Consider the following 17,436-nt stretch of genomic DNA (forward strand, 5'->3'; position numbering starts at 1 on the left):
AACCTCCTATCTGTTATAACATATATTTCAGGTTGCGACATATATGTTCGCAACCTGAAAATTTGATAAAAAGGGACCTCAAAACCACTCTTGTTTAGGTATAACTCAAACATATGCGGTCATATGTTATCTAGTGGCGAGTTACAGAAAAATTGATAGCCTAAGAACCTCTATGAAAAATTTCTTATACATGTCAAGTTTCATCACGATCGGTTGAGCGATGTAGAAGTTTATCAATTACCAACCAACCAAGAAACATCCATTTTTATATATATGATGATTAACTGTAGAATTACTTTCTGAAAAATCGTGACGATGATTTAAGGTTAAATAGAAGAACAGGTCAAATACATATGATTCACCTTCCAGGGAACTACTTCGTCTGTTATTTACAATAAATTAAGCTATTTATTTTCTTGTCATAAATTTAGTTATGAGTCCGTTATCGAAAATAATAAAGATAATCATCATTATCAATTAATCGGAAATATTTTAATATGGCGATATACTATACATACACTGATAAATATATTTGAATGTATGAGTATAAAAAACACGTTGAATGACTTGATTACTTCCTAAATTACTAAAGTCAGATGAAGTTAAAAAAAAACTCTTCAAGATCAAGAATTTGAAAATCATCTCCTCATCATCTCATCTCTTTTCGTGACACCCATATAACAATCTTCTAGTTTGTATATATACTTGTTTGTTGTATACTTCTGATCTTAATTTGAATTGTATATTACTTTCTCTAAGAATCGTGAGTTCGCGGGCGAAAGCCATGTAAAGTTGTTTGGATTCTATAGAAACATACTATTAACCCACCCTAGATATGACCTAACGCAATAAGCCTATAAAAATACTAATACATGGGCGGAGACATATATATTAACAGAAAAAGAAAGAAAGAAGAATGAAAATAAAAGAAAAACAAATAGAATGAAAAATAAAACATACATATAATCCAGTTAGTTTGGGTAAGTATTGTATAATTGACCAAACCTTATATTAACATATGTAAATATATTTTGATGAATCATGCATTACGTCCCTGTATTTGGAAGAGAGGATTCAAAAAATAGTAGCTTACACTATGGTTTTTGAATCCCAATTTTTTCATCAACTTGTTCGACGCTCCATTTGTCAGTATTACATTTGTTTCGGGATCTTGGCCTTCTTGTGCAATCTGCTTACTCAGTTGTTTCATAACAATTGAAGCAAATCCACTGCTTCTGTATTTTTCCGAAGTATGTAGCAATCCTAGTTCACCTAAACCACTTTTCAATACCCACGCAACCAGTTCATCAGTTGATTTTAGGAATAAACCTACGCCACCATTGTTTTCAATTAAAGAACACACAAACTCGTAAGATTGTGGATATTTCTTGAAGGACCATCCAGAGTGGATTTTTTTGGAGTGGCGCAGTTCGACATCTCCTAACTTCATATCTTCGGGACATCTACAAATGACTACGTATTATATATTAAATATATATATCCGCATCAAATGGGTTTTTTTTTTGTTCATCTCTTCAAGCAACTTTTGATATCTCCATTATGTTGTGCTTTAAAACTGATGTCAAATGACATGCATATGACCGATCAAGTGATTTTTCTTCCCTGTCCAATTTGACATTTTTTCCAAAAAATGTTCAGAAAAGCAGTTATTGCTCAAAATTTCGAAAATCGGTCAAGAGAAAAGATGATTGTTTTTTCATTTTTTACCCATATACCAATTTTTAGCTCTCTAGTACAAATTTAGTTTTTTTACAGTTTTTCGAAAATTTGACATTTGCCGATTTCTCAAATTTAGCCAAACCTCAACAAAGTTAGTGCTTTATGCCTAACTTATCTTTCCAACGCATTTTTATCACCAATTGCAATTCTAAATACAACTTATTTTGCAAAAATTTAAAACACCAGAAAAAATTATGCCAAAAATGATGCAAAGTTGATACAGTTTTTAAAAAGAGATAAATATTTCACTTTATTTCTACTTTTTGCGAAATAGCTCGATACATAAGCATAATTAAAAAACAATATCAATGAAAAGTCAATAATTTATTCTTTACTGCACTTTTCAAACAGTTAAACTTTGATTTACTAATTACGAAAAATTGATACGGACTTTATGTGTGACACTGTATATATATATATATATATATATATATATATATATATATATATATATATATATATATATATATATATATATATATATATCCATAATAAGGCGCAGTTGTAGTACTACTTAGCAAAATGATTAAGATTTTCCTGGGCCAGAGGTTCTCAAACTCATTTTGTCTACCGCCCACTTCGAGAATTAATTATTTCCTAGCGCCCCTATTTTTTTTTACTTTCCTACATCTTAAAAATCACAATCGCAGTCATTATTTTAATAATTAAATTATGTGTGTCATGTGAAAATATGACTTTCTGATGAGGGTAATGTAAAACACCATTTTGTAATATTGGGAAAACTTTTATTCATGTTATTAAAACAAACATTTCAATTTGAATTTTAAGACTAAGCTAATGTGGAGAATGAATTTGATGATTTTTAACAAGTTTGTCAATATCAGGCTCGAATCCTCGAATTTACCCAAAACATCCGTAAGTCACCGCGTTCGGTAATCTGCAACCGATTTCTCTTTTCAGTTAGCAACGTCGCCATAGCACTACATCCACGTTCACACAAATACGATGATGGGAATGCAATCGAAAATCGTTGAACGATGGACCACAATCCAGAGTACAATTGCGGAATTGGCTTTTGTAGCCAAAATTCTTGGTATCCATTTTTGAATTTTATTTTTTTTCCTCGTTCGTTATCAGTTATATGAGTTCTTCTTCCAGCTGGGGTGATCCTGCTGTGTTGATATTTGAAAAAGAATTCAACACCCAGTCTGGTATTTCCAATTTTAAAATGTCCTGTAATCGTTCTGCGAAGTCACTGTGGAGGTTCTCCAAATGTTGGCAGTAAACAAGCAAGTCGTCGTTGTTGAAAGATACTGCTGACAAATTAGGGAAATTGCAAAACTCAAGTCGCCACCTTGAAGTTGGAGATTGACAACATTAAATAATAATTTATACAGGTCTGTCAAGTACGCAATGCCATTCCTTGAAGTGATGAGGTCAAATTTTTTGCAACCAAATGTTGCCTATGAATGACGCAATGTACTGAGAACACATCTGGAATTTTATTTTTTGAGTACGCAATGAAGCCTTTGTGACGTCCTGTCATAGCCAGAGCGCCATCCGTAGCAGCTGATATAATATTCTTCAGTGGAATTTCATTCTCATCACAACATTTTTTCAGTGTATTATATATGGTTTCTCCTTTTGTAATGGTCTCTAAATTTCTGGCAAAAAGTAGTTCTTGACTAATTTTTAATAAACCTCACGTATGGCAACAACAATGCTTCATTGGTTGGTAATGTGCACTCATCTAACTGAATTTAGAATTTAGAAGTCTTCAGATGATCACACAATGACTCTTCAATCTTTTCAGCCATCTCATCAATTCGTCTTTGCACGGAACTATTGCTCAAAGGAATTTTTCGGATAATATCTGCCGCTGGTTTATGGAGCACAGTATAGTTATTACTTCTTTTATTGCCGGTAAAATTAAATACTCTCCAATAGGGTTTAAATGTTTGAGCAATTACCAAGGAGATATTGTAGGAAGCTCGGAGTCCGCCGTCATCTTGGTTAGAAGCCGCTGAAAAAAGTTTTGACACAGTTGGCTGAGCTGAGTGTTTCTTTTCCAGTTCTTGAAAATAAGTCACACTTTTGTCTTTTTTATCTTGAAAATAAGTCACACTTTTGTATTTTTTATCTGAATGCATTTTATTCAAATGATCTTGTAGCCTTGAGGGTTTCATCGCTTCATTCGAAAATGTTTTTTGACATTACTGGCCGGATGGCGCGCGCGCTTTTATATGAGGCAGCGGGCGGGCCTAGTACTTTCGAGAATGGAGACTAGAAACTTCTCGCTTCGCCTTGAAGCTTACCGCCATCTATTGTACAGTTTGACAACTATCCGACAGGAAATAAGTTACTGTCTAGTCCCCTAGATGGAGTTACACGAGGAAACGCGCGTTAAGCGTAAAGGAGCGGTAAAGTTTGTGTTAAAAGCAAACAAACATTTATAAATTAGCCATCGCCCCCCTAAACTGCTTCAGCGCCCCCCGATCTTCTGTGTGCCCTTTACTGCCCCCCTATAGGCATCCAGCGCCCACAAGGGGGCGTTATCGCCCACTTTGAGAAAGAGTATCCTGGGCGAATATCCGATCTGAATATCCGAATATCCGATATTCACCCAGGATGTATAAACCTCTGAAGAAGCTAGCTACTTGCGCCAGCGAAACGTCAGGAAGAAATTTCAAAAATTTCGGCCTTTGTAAAAATAGTGACACTAAACTACTTTGGTTGGCAGATCTAAAACGTCCGTATGACGTAGTTATATGATGAGAGATACCATTTTATCGTAGCCAGAATATGAAATTTATAAAAAAAACAGAATTTCTGCGACAAAATACAAAATGCTTATTACATTACAAAATTGTAATGACAACATCGAATCAATGGTCGACCAAAACCTGCAAGGGTTTATTGTGGCTCACACCTATTCACACTCGACCAAATAAACCCAGCTTCTTAACGAAGCCGATTAGTTTGTATGGTGAGTGGTCTTTCAGATCAGATGGTAAGAATGCGGCTCTGCCGAACTCTAAAAACCTGATTCGGTCCCCAGCGGGGCAGGCACAATGGATAAGCTCTGCTGTTTCATCATTTTCCAAACAGAGGCGACACACACTGTCTTCCGATAGTCCGAGTCTCTGCATATGACAATTAAAATGACAGTAACCTGTGAGAAGGCCTGTTAGACATCGTAGTTCATCCCTACTGTAGTCCAACAACTGTTTGGTATTAAGCTTCGAAGCTTAATACCAAACGCCTTAGAGTGAGCAAATCCTGGAAGATTCTGCATCCAGGTGTTTAATTTTTGTTTGGCAAAGCCTAAAGCGATGCCAATGACAGATTCTGGTCCGATGAAGCTACTTTTGTAGCATCTCCTTTGCAAGGAAGTCAGCAGCTTCATTGCCCTCCAAGCCAGTATGGCCATGTAAATTATGTAATAACGGTTTGTCATTATTCGCAAATCATATTAACTATTTGGCAGTTTTTAGTATAGTTATTCATGACTAAAATCAGACTACTGTTTTCTAGAAATATTCCATATGGAAAACTTTCTCAATTTTTTCACAAAGTTACTTACTCTATATTGAAAAGTATTGCTTCCTCTTTTGGAATGCTGTAAGTATAAGCTGAAAAGGCACATTTTACTTTCATATTCTTACTCTCCAGTACCCTTTCAATGACAGGATATATACTACTATGAATTGCGTAGAACGACCATGTCCTTTCAAATTTTATCCTTTTAGTTTTTGTTAGACTTTCATATACTGTGTCACCAGTTTCATCCAGCGTGAACACCGCCAATTGATAGGTTTGGCAATACTGAAAATAAATAAAAAGTGATTACTCTCTGCTGAGTACTGTAAAAAATTCAACCTTGACAAAAATGTTTCAAATGTTTTATCGAGAACTAGGTATGAAGGTATGGTTTTAATATTGACTGTCTATAAGTCCGTCCGTATGTTATCATTCAGACGATGATATTGGTTAGCGCTAGTCTCCCTGGATCGCTAGCATTAACTCTTTATACACATTTTTTCTTACTAACTCAGTGCTGCCTGTTCTTCCTACCAGTAACCTAATCACCAGTGATTTTGAACATGTCTGAATGTATTATGCCATTCACGGATTCATTATGCGCCATTCGCCTTCAACAGGGAATAATTTCTACCGATGATTTTCAATAGTAGCTTTGTACAGAATACCAACAACTGATTTAATTAATTTTCATTGAAAAATTTTGACTGCCTGAGGAAACTTAGAGAGGTAAATCCAATCCATTACAAATGAAAATCGAAATTGCCACCAAAATATTTTTTGAATTTCACTGAATTTGCACAGAATATTCTGAAGTTATTTTCGTTTTGAAAACAATAAAATGATTATTCCGCAAAAAGTTTTTCGTGCGTTCCTAAATATTTCCACAACACCAACTCAATTCCCTCTTGAAATTATTCGTATGATTGGAAACTATTTCAGTGGTAACTTCGATTTTTATTCGTTGGGAATGAAATCATCACCCCAAATTCCGTCGGGCATACAAAATTTCACAATAAAAAGTGAGCACGCAGATATAGTATTTTAAAAAAAATTTGTGGCCCCAGAACATTTTTCATGGGAAATGATAATTTTCAAATGAGAGGGTTCAAATTAACATCCCTTAGACCCCTTGACCAATTATAATTTTCTAATTCGAAGTGAAGAAAAAAATGTTCTGTGGAAATTTTTAAGGATGAATAATAATTTACGAATGAGAGGGTTGAAATTAACACGTTCGAAATCCCTGAAAGAATCTATAAAAAAATAAAAAAGATCAGCTGAAAAATACAACAATTATATTAAGCAGAAAAACTGAAATTACAATAAAATAAAATACAAGCAACAATCAAAAAATTGAATTATTAACAGGCGGCTTTGGTAAAAGCCGCCTCTGACATTAGATGCTATAGTTGTGAACAGGCGTCTTTCGGCCTAACTTCAAAACATAAAGTCGATATTGTTCACACCGCATTTTTGTATTTCCGAAGCAGAACCATAGACCATCCCCGAGAGTCGCTGCCGGCGGCTCTTGTAAGTATAATTTTCTAACAGATACCTAACACTTCCTTTTCAGGTTCAACGAGAAGCACTCCACCGCGATCTCATTATTGATTTGCTTATATATAGATGCTTTTTAAAGCACACTTCATTTTGTGTGTGTTATCTATATTCCACCATCTGTGAGCACTGAGACTTACGAACTATTTTGTGAATCATTAGAACAACTAGAAATTTTGCAGACCAAAAATGTAGTTTTGATTGGTGACTTCAATGCTCCTAACTTTGTATGTGTCTCCGCTCTTGATAACAAGTCTCACGCTCTCTATATGATTAACTTTTCGAATATGAATCAATTAAATAATATTTTTAATGACTCGAATAGGATCTTGGATCTGATCATATCCAATATGAAATGTGAGGTGACAAGAGACAGAGCTCCAATGGTTCCTGAAGATATGCCTCATCATCCAGCTTTAATTATTAATTTTAATAATTTTTTGATAAGCGAAACTAGTTTTAACTCAAATGATAAACAAAACCAATAAAATTATAATTTCAAACGAGCCAATTATCCTGCATTATAGTAATGCGCTACTTTCCACGAAATGGTCTTTCCTTCGGAATTGTGATGATATGAATTTAGCTGTTGGTAATTTCTATGATGTCTTATATAATATTATTGATTCACATGATCCTATTTTCAAAGTCTTCAAACATAAATATCCCAAATGGTATACATCCGAGATTATTTGCAATAGCAAAAAAACTGAACTACACGAGAAGTACAAGAAAACTCGTAATATGCAGTACAATTATAAATTCAAGAGCCTTAGACTTGTCATCAAAAACCAGATCAAAGCTGCATATGATATTTATTTAAATTCTATACAAGAATCTGTAGTATCTAATCCTCATTGTAGTCATACGTACATTCCAAGAATAGAACCTACCGTAGGTATTCCAGGTATGATGGCTTCACTATTGATTCTCCAGATGGGATCGTGAATAGTTTTGCAAATTTTTTCCACAGTACATATTCACACTCTGCAGTTGTAAAAAATATTCAAATTCAAATTGTTTTTATAATAATATAAACTTTGAAAACATCAGCGAACATAATAATAATAATAATAATAATAATAGAGGAATGTATCGGGGCTTCGGGGCATATGGCCTGACCAGCGCACACTACGGTGAAATAATAATAATAATGTGTCTTTATTCTGTCAATCTAGGATACATATAGATTTTTTTTACATTTGGAACATTAATGATCCTAGGGCTGACGTCAAAGGCGAAATTCAAATAATTCAAAATTACTGATTTGTTCCACCACTTAACCCCACACAAGCTTAACATTGTGGAATATGCCTATAATACAGAATTTGAAAAAAAAAACAATAATAGGGACTCCTAACAACTTAGGGATCTGAAATGAATTATTCAGTTTATTGCTCTCATAAAACATTCTTATAGTAGTACTTAAAACTAATCACATTCATTTTTTAATTTCGTTTGGAATACCGTTGTACACGTAGCCAATTTGGTAACTGAAGGACCGTTTAAAGAATTCATGATGGTGAATTGGTGGTGTTAAAATGCCTTTAAATCGAATATTGATTATATGAACATCGGTTCCAAATGAAATTTTTTCATATAAGTAAATCGGAATCTTCGTTATGATTATTCTGCGAAATAAGCACGCTGCATGAACCGCCTACGCATTGCCAAATTTAACCAACCCGTTTCAACCAATTTATTGGAAATCCTTTCTCGCCTTCGAACCCGCGATGAATGAGACGTAAACATGAATTCTGAATCTTTTGGATTTTTTGCTCATATGCTTTCGTTAAGCAGGGACCGTACACTGAATCAGCAAAATTCAGGTTAGACAAAACTAAACTATCACATAGCATTATTTTTGTTGCTTTTGTGAGAAAATGTCTATTTCCATAAATAATCTTAAGAGTGTGTTTCGAATCTTAAATTACTTTCGAGAATAAGTCCCAGACTTTTCGCTTGATCTACAGTGGGCAGGTCTTTGTCGAGTATTTTTATTTTTATTCTTCAATCTTCTCCCTGACATTTTTTGGCCCAAATATCAAAACATTTGACTTTTTTGGGTTGTTAACTAGACAATGATCAGTTGCAGTTTCAACAAAATCAATGATGTCTTTATTAACTTGTGCACAAGCCTTATCAACGTCTTCAGGTTTCAAAGAGATATAAATCTGTGTGTCGTCTGCGTATAAATTAGAAGAACAATGTCCAAGGAAGTTAACGAGCTGGCTGGTATAAATAGAAAAGAGTAGTGGACTTAGGATTGAACCTTGTGGCACTCCCGACTTCAATTCTAGAAATTTCGACTTATTGGCTGCTACTGTCACACTCTGATATCTTCCCCTCAAATAATTATTGAAGAATTCAACATTATCTGCAGATATTCCCATATGATGCCGAATTGGCATTAGTACGTCGTAGTTTATAGTGTCAAATGCCCTACTAAAATCAAGAAGTATCAGGGTTGTACATATCCAGATTTTCATTCACTTAATTCGTCAGCTGATGATTAACAATTTCTTCTAACACTTTTGACATCATGGGTAAAATGCTTATTGCACGAAGGTCCTTCAGTTCTTGAGGATTAGTAGTAGGATTAGTAGTAGTTGTAGTAGGTAATATTAGAGCCTTCTGCCAATTTGAAGGAAAAACATTACTGGTGAGACAGTAATGATATGGGTGAAATAAGGAAGAATTAGTGGACAGCATAGAAGAATCAATTTGATATTCAAACTATCATATCCAATTGCATTGGTTTTTATTTGGCAAAGAGTTTGGGATACCAAAGACTGGTAAACTGGGAATAGTTTAAAGTTGGAGTCATAAAGTACCTTACTATCACATTGGGATATAATATCAACTGATGGAGAGATATTAGGTAAGTTATTAACAAAAAAATTATTGATTTTGTTTAAATTTTGCAAATGAGGTGGAATATCAGCTTTAGCCTTCACGGGCAGAACTTCAGTAATTTTTAATATGTTCCGGCATTGTTTATTGTTAGGTACACTGAGTTTCGAGTTGAAAAAAGCCTTTTTTTCCTCAAAATAACTTTAGAGGTGGAGTTTCGCACTTTCTTATAAAAATCCAGTGCTGGTTATTCCTCGTAATTTTAAATCTGCTAAGAGCCCTATCCCTAACTTTCATCATTTGTGAAGTAATGCCCGTTAACCAAGGTGCAGGAGACTTTGTAATTCTACGTGTCTTAACAGGGGCATGTATATCAAAAAGGTTCTCAATACTATCCACAAGTATATGTAGTTTATCGTCAATATCTTCTTTCTCATAGACGAAAAATAATGGAATTTTATTAAGATCAAAATCAAAATTCACCAAATTCATTTTGTTCAAAGCGCTACTCGTAGCCATCCTAGATTCTCTGTGTTGCTTCTACAGACGATATTCACAAAATACTAATTGGTGATCGGAAAAGTGTACATTCACGACCTCCTTTTCTATAACTCTATCTTTATCTTGTACAATCATCAAGTCAATCAAGGTTGAAGTTGATTTTGTTATTCTCGTCGGCAAGTCAATTATTTGGGATAGATGGAGTGTTTCCAAGATAGATAAAAAATTGGTAACGTACGAATTTGTCGAGTTGAGCAAATTGATATTGAAGTCACCTGTACATATAACATGTGATACAGATAAAGAAATAACACTTAACATATCTTCAAATTCATTTAAAAAATAAGAAACATCCTGTGATGGTAAACCACTCCAACGGCAACATTTTCTTTTTTTACTTTCAAATTCATCCATTGTTCTTCAATATTGTCATCGACTTGTATGAGTGATGTACATAACTTACTCTGTGCATATATAAGTACATAATCCACCTGCACGCTACCCACGATCTTTCCTGTACAGTTTATATCTGTCTACTATCAATAAGCTACCATCTATTTCCCCGTGGAGCCAGGTTTCGCTAATACATAAAATGTCAAAATCAAATTCGGTAAATGATGGCAGCAGCTATTTTATATTCAAGTGTCCGATTTTTATATCGATATTCGGCTTGTTTTAAAATTAATGTGATTAAAAACTGAGTTAACAAAAATGGGTGGAGTAAAAAAAAGTAATTTGATTCAGTAAATGAAAGAAATAATGAAGATACGAACGTGTTTATAGATAAGACAAAAACAAAAAAAAACAGAAAAAGAAATATGTATACAAACAGTCGATCATTTTTTGCTGGTACTGACTGATAACAAAGAAATTGAAATATATGCATTCCTTAAATTATATATGAAAACATTTGCTCATGATAACTATAAAATGTTTGAATATTTTTTGTTATGTCTTCTTCATTTCTAATTTTAGCGACGATGTCTCCAAACTTTATGAAGATATTTCCATTGGTGGTCCACATCATTCCATCTCTCGTTTTAGCTTTTTGTAAGGTCCTCTCGAATAACAATGCCTTTGTCTCGTAGTTTTTTCTTGTTGCTATAGATGGTATGTTTGGTATCATATCGGGCGAACTTGATAAGGATCGGGCGATTTTTTTAGTGTTGTAGATCTTTTTCAAACATATCTGCTCTATTGACTCTTTATGTAGCCTACGTAAGGTCAAAATTAGAATATGGCTCTGTTATATGGTCTCCATTCTACAATTGCTATAATAAATTCATTGAAAAAATTAACGTCGTTTCTTAAAGTTTATTTACTTCAAACCTTATGGTATCTATCCTGATAGAGGTATTCCATATGAATCTCTTACCATAACATTCAATATTGAAAGTCTTGAATTACGCAGAAAACTAGCTGGAATAATTTTTCTGTATAAATTACTGCACATCAATGTGGATGCTATGGAGGTGTTATCTTTTATAAATTTCTGTGTGCCTCAATTTAGAACTAGAGGTACAAAAACTTTTTACAGCCGACTGACCAGAACTAATTTGAATCTCAAGTCACCCATCTTTAGCATTGGCAATAATTTCAATTTAATTTCAAATTTGTGTGATATCAATTTCGACTCCCTAGAATATTTTGTTGACACTGCATCTCAGTATTTTATGGAGAATTTGTAATTTTCTGGTATAGTTTTTTTTTACTTTATTTTATTATATTATAATATTCTTTAATTTTCTCTAATTGTAACTTTGTAATCATAAGGATCGATATTACTTTTTTTAACATACTCTGTTGATCCTGTAAATGGTTTTTAACTGTTGGGTAATAAAGGCTATTATTATGATTATTATTATTATTGAAACAATAGTCTCCGGTTAGTTTTTGGGGACTCCATGCAAAAATTCAGTTAGGAAAGTCAAGATAAAGCAATACTATAAAAGCACCTAGAGGCTGACTTTTGACCAAAGAAGATCAGATGTCAATCTTACTGAAGTGCCCATCAGTAGATTGAGGCAAGGGGAGTCGTGCCGCCCCCCGAACCTGGCAACATACATCTATTTATGCATGTATCGAAAATGTAGAATATATAACTGCACTGTAAAAAAATTCACAATTACCGGAATTTTAACAAAATAATTCTCAGTATGGTTACAGCCATAACATCGGTCGTAACAAAAACAAAGTGATTCTCGGAATGGTTATGGGTTATAGCCACCGCCCTATCGTTGACAGGACCCAATACCTCATCCCCTTCCTCGGCGACGCCACCGTTGAAGGAAGCATTGTTTCATGCTTCAAAGTGGTATCGACAAGTTTCAGTATTGTTATTGTTCTAGTTCTACGTGAGTGTGCAATATTTCTTTTCTCAAAAAATCTGGTACACAGGTTACTGTAATTTTAATTAGCTTGTAAGTTTTATTCTCAGTTCTTGTTGTATTCCATTGTTTCTCTTTCTAATCGTAGCTTTGGCAATGTATATTCGAAATTTTTTCGAAAAAGAAAACAGGGGAATGACTTCACCACCGCAAAAAATGCGAAAGTTATTCATGAAGAACCAGAAGCTCGGACTAGTGGCACTTCGACAATGACTTCTCCCAAGAGTATAAATGATAATGATTTAGGTTTTTTTTTTTGGAAAAGCAAACGATTCCAGATGAAAGAAAATATGATTTGTAGCATAATCCTTGGATTCCCAATGATATGTACAATTTCAAACTCGACTCCAAATCAACATCTAGGCCATTTATTAGAGAGTGGTTTATTCAATATATGAGTGATCACCAAGTGATCATCTTCAAAGAGGAAGATTAAAACTTTTAATCTTCAGTTTTACTCTTCCTCTTTGAAGATGATCACTTGGTGATCGAAAAACGTGTCGAGGTGTTAAAAATAACGATTTGGTGTTGGAAAAAAACTCCAGTAATATTCATTACTACCGTGTTAGGAATCACACGTTAAAAGGTAAGACCTCGTTAATCCTTAGCTCGCACAAGTTTCGACTTCTGAGGGTTGTCGTTCGTAGGGGTGCGACAGCTGGTTAACGGAAAAACAGATTTTAAACAGATTTAAACACCAAAGGTTCCAAACAGTGCATCATAAGATATTCGTGAAAGTGCAAAAAATCATGAAGATTCAGAAAGGTAGAGGTACCCAAAAATCAGAGCGATTTAATTCCAAAATATATTTTCTGAACGGTCTTCTACAATATCTGAACTGATTCATTCTTTAGAGAAACAACTGGTTCTAGAAAATAGGGAGAAGCTAGCATCAATAATATCATCATAATTGTTGTGTGCGACACATGACAGCATTGAGAGGGAAAGAGTACAGAGGAGGAAACATGTACAGTGGAGACGAAGTACTGGAAAATCATTTTGAAAAATGTACCGCAAAATGAAATAATTGAGTTGTTGAGAAACGTTGTGAGAAAAACTATTACCTACTGATGAAATAAATAGTAGTGTAGTGAGATATATGAATCTCTTTTAGAAATATAATCAGACACAAGTATGGAGTCCCTGTTCAAAACGGCGCCTCTTAAATATTTTTGGTGCATAATCCGTGATGAATATCCAATGCTTGCCAAAATGGCTCTGAGTATTCTTCTCCCGTTTCCAACAACATATTTGGGCGAAAAAGGATTCTCAACTTATGCAGCCACGAAAACAAAATACCGCAATAGATTGAACACCGAACCTGATATGAGACTTCAACTGTCTTCTATCAAACCTAATAAATTGATGAAAAATAAAAAACAATTTGATACCTCCTATTAGTTGGATTTTTTTTAATGTCTTCTATTAGTTTACTTGTCATGTAAGTAATTAATAAGTAACTGTTACATTGTCCTTTCATTATGCTCAGTAATAAAAAATACACTTTTGAAAACTATTGTTTTATTGTAGGGTTCCGTCAAGCATTTCGCTTTCTAAGTAGGTTTTGTCACAAAAAGTTTGAGAACTTCTGCGCTAGAGACTTTCAACTTCATAAGTTAGATTCACCAAACAGCCTTAAGAACGTTAAAACATAGATACATAGATTAGAATAATACTGTTCTGAAGTATTTTTGTGGAGATTATAGTACATAAAAAGATTAACTTTAAGAAAGAAAACATTAATATAGATCAATCATTCATTATTTTTTCAAGTTTTTACTGCATTGTTATAATTTTTGAAATGTATAAATTACCATAACGTGAACATGAGCTATCTTTATCCAATTTTTGTTTTCTTATACTCACCTCTAACGATATGAAAACAGTTCCATCTCCTTTTCCTGGGGACAAAACTGTCATTCCGCAGCATCCTTTCTCTCTCAGTTTTTTTGCGTTATGCAGAGCATTACTTGCCATCGGTATCATACTCTGATGTTTGTACTTATTTTTCAAATCTTCCAATTCTTCATCAGTTACATCCTTCAATATGTCATCATGGTAATTGGATTTATCCATATTTCGATATGTGCAGATACGATAAATGTGACACTGTTTAAAATCTGTTCAAAATCTGTTTAAAATCTGTTTTTTCGTTAATCAGCTGTCGCCCTATACAAACGGCAGCTCTCAGAAGTTGAGAAACTTGTGCGAGCTAATATAGCTATTCCAAATACTTTTCACTGATTTCATGCACATGATTATGCGTCCTAGAATTTTTATCTACTAAACAAATTCTACATGTCAGTGCCGTACGCAGGTGATACAATATAAAATTTAAACTGATATATACCGAGTACCCAAGCTAATACATATGTACAAAGAAATATACTTCTTTACGCATCTACAAGTTATTCATCCTTGCAGAGGCTTGAAGGGGCGGCACCAAGGGGGCTGCACCCAAAAATCTCAAATGAAACACTATATATCAATATGTAGCTCATTTTAAAGTCCTTGAATGAACAAACGTTTTTGCATAAGCTAGAGGTCACTACGGTCACCCGTTTTCGATTAATAAAAAAGATTAATAATAAATGCTATTCATGAAACAAAGTTTTATTTTATTTGATAAGGTGTTCAAAATGACTACTATCAACCTTTTGACACTGATAAACTCTACTAGAAATTCCGCCTTCATGTTTATCAGAATGTCTAATGTTATAGTAACCACACATATGTGATTCGTTGTCCTAGTTCTTCAAAGTTTGCTGGTTCAGTTGAAAGAATCTGTTCCTTCACTTCGGGAGAGGGGCACCAAGCATAATAGAGGGCATATAGAATGGCTATCAAGGTCCCCCATTTCATATGCCCTCTACGCTCAATCCAACATCCAGAGAATCCCTTATCTAGGTATTGGAGATATGTATAAGGTATAAGAGCTGAAAAATTGAATCGTAGTCGAAAGCATTGTCATATATTAGGCTAATAAATGATAGTAGATATAGACTTTTCACTCCTGTATACGAAGATATAAATACTAGCCACTTTTTGTAAACAGTTTTGCGGGAGACTGCTTCGCACAAGTTTGGAACCGAGTTTTACGATGAGGTATGGATCTATTGATAAATTAATAATGGTGTTGCAATTTGGAATATCTTTTCTAAGCTCTATGGAAGCATAAATGGCGACGAGAACATTTCGTAACCCACGCAGAATGTAATAAATATATTAAAGGGAAAGTGAAAAATACCTTCCAATTTGGGTTTATTAGGAACAGTGTCTAAATACTCGTGATTCCTAAAATTCAGACTCCACTGCATTTAGTGAAGGATTGAGTCAGTTTTTTATTTCAAATAAAGTGAATGACGGATGACAAAAAAGGCAATAGGTACTTCTGAATTCTTTATCTTCTTATGTGTCCTTTCTTATGTGACTTCTTGATTTTTCTTGGAAATCATTTCTTGCCAGTAAAAACTTAGATATGGGAAGTAATGATTCGTTCATAAATGTGAAAGCTACTTATATTAAATGAATTGTAGAGAATACACATATACATTTCGAAATTGGTTCAGGATTTGCACACTAGGCCATTTCAGAAAAATTTATCAAAATACACTTCATGAATGAAAATTTATATGAAAATGAAGAGATATAGCAATGTCGTAGAAATAACTGAAAGGTCTCAAACACCACACGATTCATGAAATAAAAATAATAGTGAGACTCACTGATTCCGCAATAATTGAAACCTCCCTCCAACTTTTGATGGTGAACAATACTGAACTGCCGAGCAGATTGAGTGATAATTAATACTTTGAGAACATTCTTTTCAATCATTCAATCGCATAATTTTGTTTTCGTAAGGTGTTCAGATTTGACATGTTTAACTATGGAATATCAATATCAAATATTTCCTGAACTCTGAAGTGGTTCACGGGAAAAATAAAATGGCCAATAAGACCGCTAGATTTATTCCCAATTAGTTATTTCCTCTTGGGTCATTTGAAATCTCAGAATTATTTCAATAGACCTTATGATTTGAGGGCGTGAAAAAAATCAGCCCAGCTAAAAAAAATTTCATCACTAGACTAAAGTATTATCTCGATATTGAGGAATGACCATTTAACTTGATGATATTTTATAAGTGGCTGTCATTTATCATGAATACATTTTGTTGTAAATAGGTATATCTACTTCCATTATTCATTCCTGACATTTTTTCACTTTTTCACTATAATCGACGACAAAAAACACAAGTCTGCAAAAAAAACTTTTTAAAAAATTGTTTTGATTTCGTTCACTTATCTTTATGTAGTTTTTTGCGCTGATTTCGAAAATGACATTTGTTTTTATCTATCACGTATGCTTTACCTACAAAATAAGGATAAAATAATTGAAAAAGTACAAAAAAACGAGGAATTGTGAATTTATTTTTATTATTGTAACATGAAGTGAAAGCAAAAAAAAAATGCTACATAGCTAAAGTAAGCATAATAGTGATACACAAGTGTTTGCAAAGTGATTATAAGTCTTTGTAAAAACGTTTTCTTTTTTCGTCAATGCTTCTTTTGGTACTTTTTCGGCTGCGTTCTTGTGAATTTTCCCTTTTTAAATCCAACAGTAGTCTGCCATCATGTTAACATTCCACCGACCTTGCTATCTGCGTTCCATTTCTTTTATGTCTTGATGGAATCGTTCTTGAAACAATCTCCTTCTTTGTCTAATGCTTTCACATTTTGTTTCATTTGCCCCAATTTGATATGGAGTGGTGGAAGTAAGATTTTTTTAGGATCCACTAAAATTTGTTTTTCAACATTTTTAACTCCAGGAATAAGACACTTTCTTATTGGCCACACCTACTTGACATAGTGTTGTTTCCTGTCACGGCTATCCCATT

General features: G+C 33.8%; 1 protein-coding gene across 2 annotated transcripts in view; it reads right to left on the reverse strand.

The window, feature by feature from the left end:
* Positions 1 to 14,838, reverse strand: part of LOC111506319 (uncharacterized) — a 38,144-nt gene extending 23,306 nt beyond the window's left edge. The window contains exons 1-3 of one of the 2 annotated variants that reach the window (XM_023161354.2): positions 14,409 to 14,828; positions 5,285 to 5,526; positions 972 to 1,463 (exon numbers count right to left, since the gene is read on the reverse strand). In XM_023161354.2, coding sequence (XP_023017122.2) covers positions 1,040 to 1,463; positions 5,285 to 5,526; positions 14,409 to 14,618 — 876 coding nt within the window. In that variant the 5' untranslated portion in view covers positions 14,619 to 14,828 and the 3' untranslated portion in view covers positions 972 to 1,039. Of the gene's footprint in view, positions 1 to 971; positions 1,464 to 5,284; positions 5,527 to 14,408 lie in introns of those variants that run through there. The other variant, XM_074181019.1, reaches the window with a different exon arrangement.
* Between the last annotated feature and the right edge of the window lie 2,598 nt (positions 14,839 to 17,436).

Source organism: Leptinotarsa decemlineata, unplaced genomic scaffold (genome assembly GCF_025532065.1).
Source record: "Leptinotarsa decemlineata unplaced genomic scaffold, Ldec_3_MD MMD2_tig00026307_RagTag_RagTag, whole genome shotgun sequence".
NCBI classification, from domain to species: domain Eukaryota; kingdom Metazoa; phylum Arthropoda; class Insecta; order Coleoptera; family Chrysomelidae; genus Leptinotarsa; species Leptinotarsa decemlineata.